Source organism: Colobus angolensis, unplaced genomic scaffold, assembly GCF_000951035.1.
Source record: "Colobus angolensis palliatus isolate OR3802 unplaced genomic scaffold, Cang.pa_1.0 Scaffold263, whole genome shotgun sequence".
NCBI classification, from domain to species: Eukaryota; Metazoa; Chordata; class Mammalia; order Primates; family Cercopithecidae; genus Colobus; species Colobus angolensis.
In genome coordinates this window covers 740151-741432 of record NW_012115855.1, presented here as the reverse complement: position 1 = coordinate 741432, position 1282 = coordinate 740151, and the positions used below count along the sequence as shown (strand labels likewise).

Below are 1282 nucleotides of genomic sequence, written 5' to 3'. Positions count from 1 at the left end.
ACTTCTGACCTCAAGTGATCCACCCGCCTCGGCCTTCCAAAGTGTTGGGATTACAGGCATGAGCCACTGCGCTCGGCTTCTAGATTCCTTTTTTTTTTTTTTTTAAATAGACTCAGGCGATCCTCCTGCCTGTGTTTGCTGCATAGCTGGGACTACAGGCACAAATCACCACGTCCATCTCCAAATTCATTTGTAATTCCAGCAGTAGGAAAAAAGTGAAAAGGCCAAGTTTGCAGATGGAGCCCAGAAGTGGGTGGGACTTCGCTGTGAAATCTCTTGTAGCTTAGCAATGGCGTGGGGAATCTCAGAGTAAGTCCGGAGTTAGTTGAAAGGAGTCTTCAGCCAAAACTTTTATAACTTATTCTGGTGGGGGGAGGGGAAGCAGGCAAGTGGCAGGAGGGTGTTAAAAGGAGTAAAGGGGGCTCAAAGAGAGAAACAGATTCTTGTTTCCCTTTTCATGTAAAAAGCTTTATTTCAAAGGAAGACTAAATATTTCTCTTATTCTGCCTGAATGGCCAAGTTTCCAAGTTTTTCTCAATCAACGTGCAATCCTGTTAATCTAAAATGCTTGAATTTCTTGCTACTCTCTGCTTTACAGGGTTCCGTAACTTTTTTTTTTTTAATCTGAAAGGTGGAAGAAAAGTCTAACACTTTCACTTTAGAGTTAAGATACTGACCAAAAAGGCGCTGAGCGCCCAGGTGTGCTGGCTTCCAGCTGAGCGCTGTCCCCGCGCCGCCTCCAGGGGTCGGCGGAATGCTTAACGATAAACGTGGCGCATCCTCAACCTTGGCCCCACAACGAATCACCCAAGAAAATTTAAAAACCACCAGGGCCCGAGCCGCAGCCCAGGCTGGAAACTGCGGTGTTCAGGGAGACCCCAGTACTTTTTAAAGCTTCCCGGGAGAGTCCCACGTGCAGCCAAGGGTGGGAAATTACCCACTTAATAAAAATTTCCCCTCTAAATGCGATGTTTCATTTTTAATGTATAACAGTTTTCTGAAATATTTCGTCATCGTATAGGTGCATGTACATGTGCACACTAAGACACATGCATGTGTGTATATACTAATTTTAAAAATAATAGCTACGAGAACATTTACATCGCTCAAGTTGGAGTCTTGTCCAGTCCTGAGGGCGGGTCTAAAAAGGGGCCGTACTTTCCAAGACTTCACTCCACCCCTCGACGCCGCGCGGCGCTGCGCGTGCGCAAACGCCTTTCCCCGGCGAGCCGGATTTCGGAGTGTCCCCGTGCCTTCCGCGGCCTCCCTGGAAGGGGACAGC

The 1282-nt window shown here is 47.5% G+C and overlaps 1 protein-coding gene across 1 annotated transcript in view; it reads left to right on the top strand.

Annotated features, from left to right (window-relative positions):
• Positions 1-1053: 1053 nt before the first annotated feature.
• Positions 1054-1282, top strand: part of GINM1 (glycoprotein integral membrane 1) — a 41404-nt gene continuing 41175 nt past the window's right edge. Inside the window, exon 1 of the mRNA XM_011947391.1 lies at positions 1054-1224. Coding sequence (XP_011802781.1) covers positions 1054-1224 — 171 coding nt within the window. The remainder of the gene's footprint in view (positions 1225-1282) is intronic.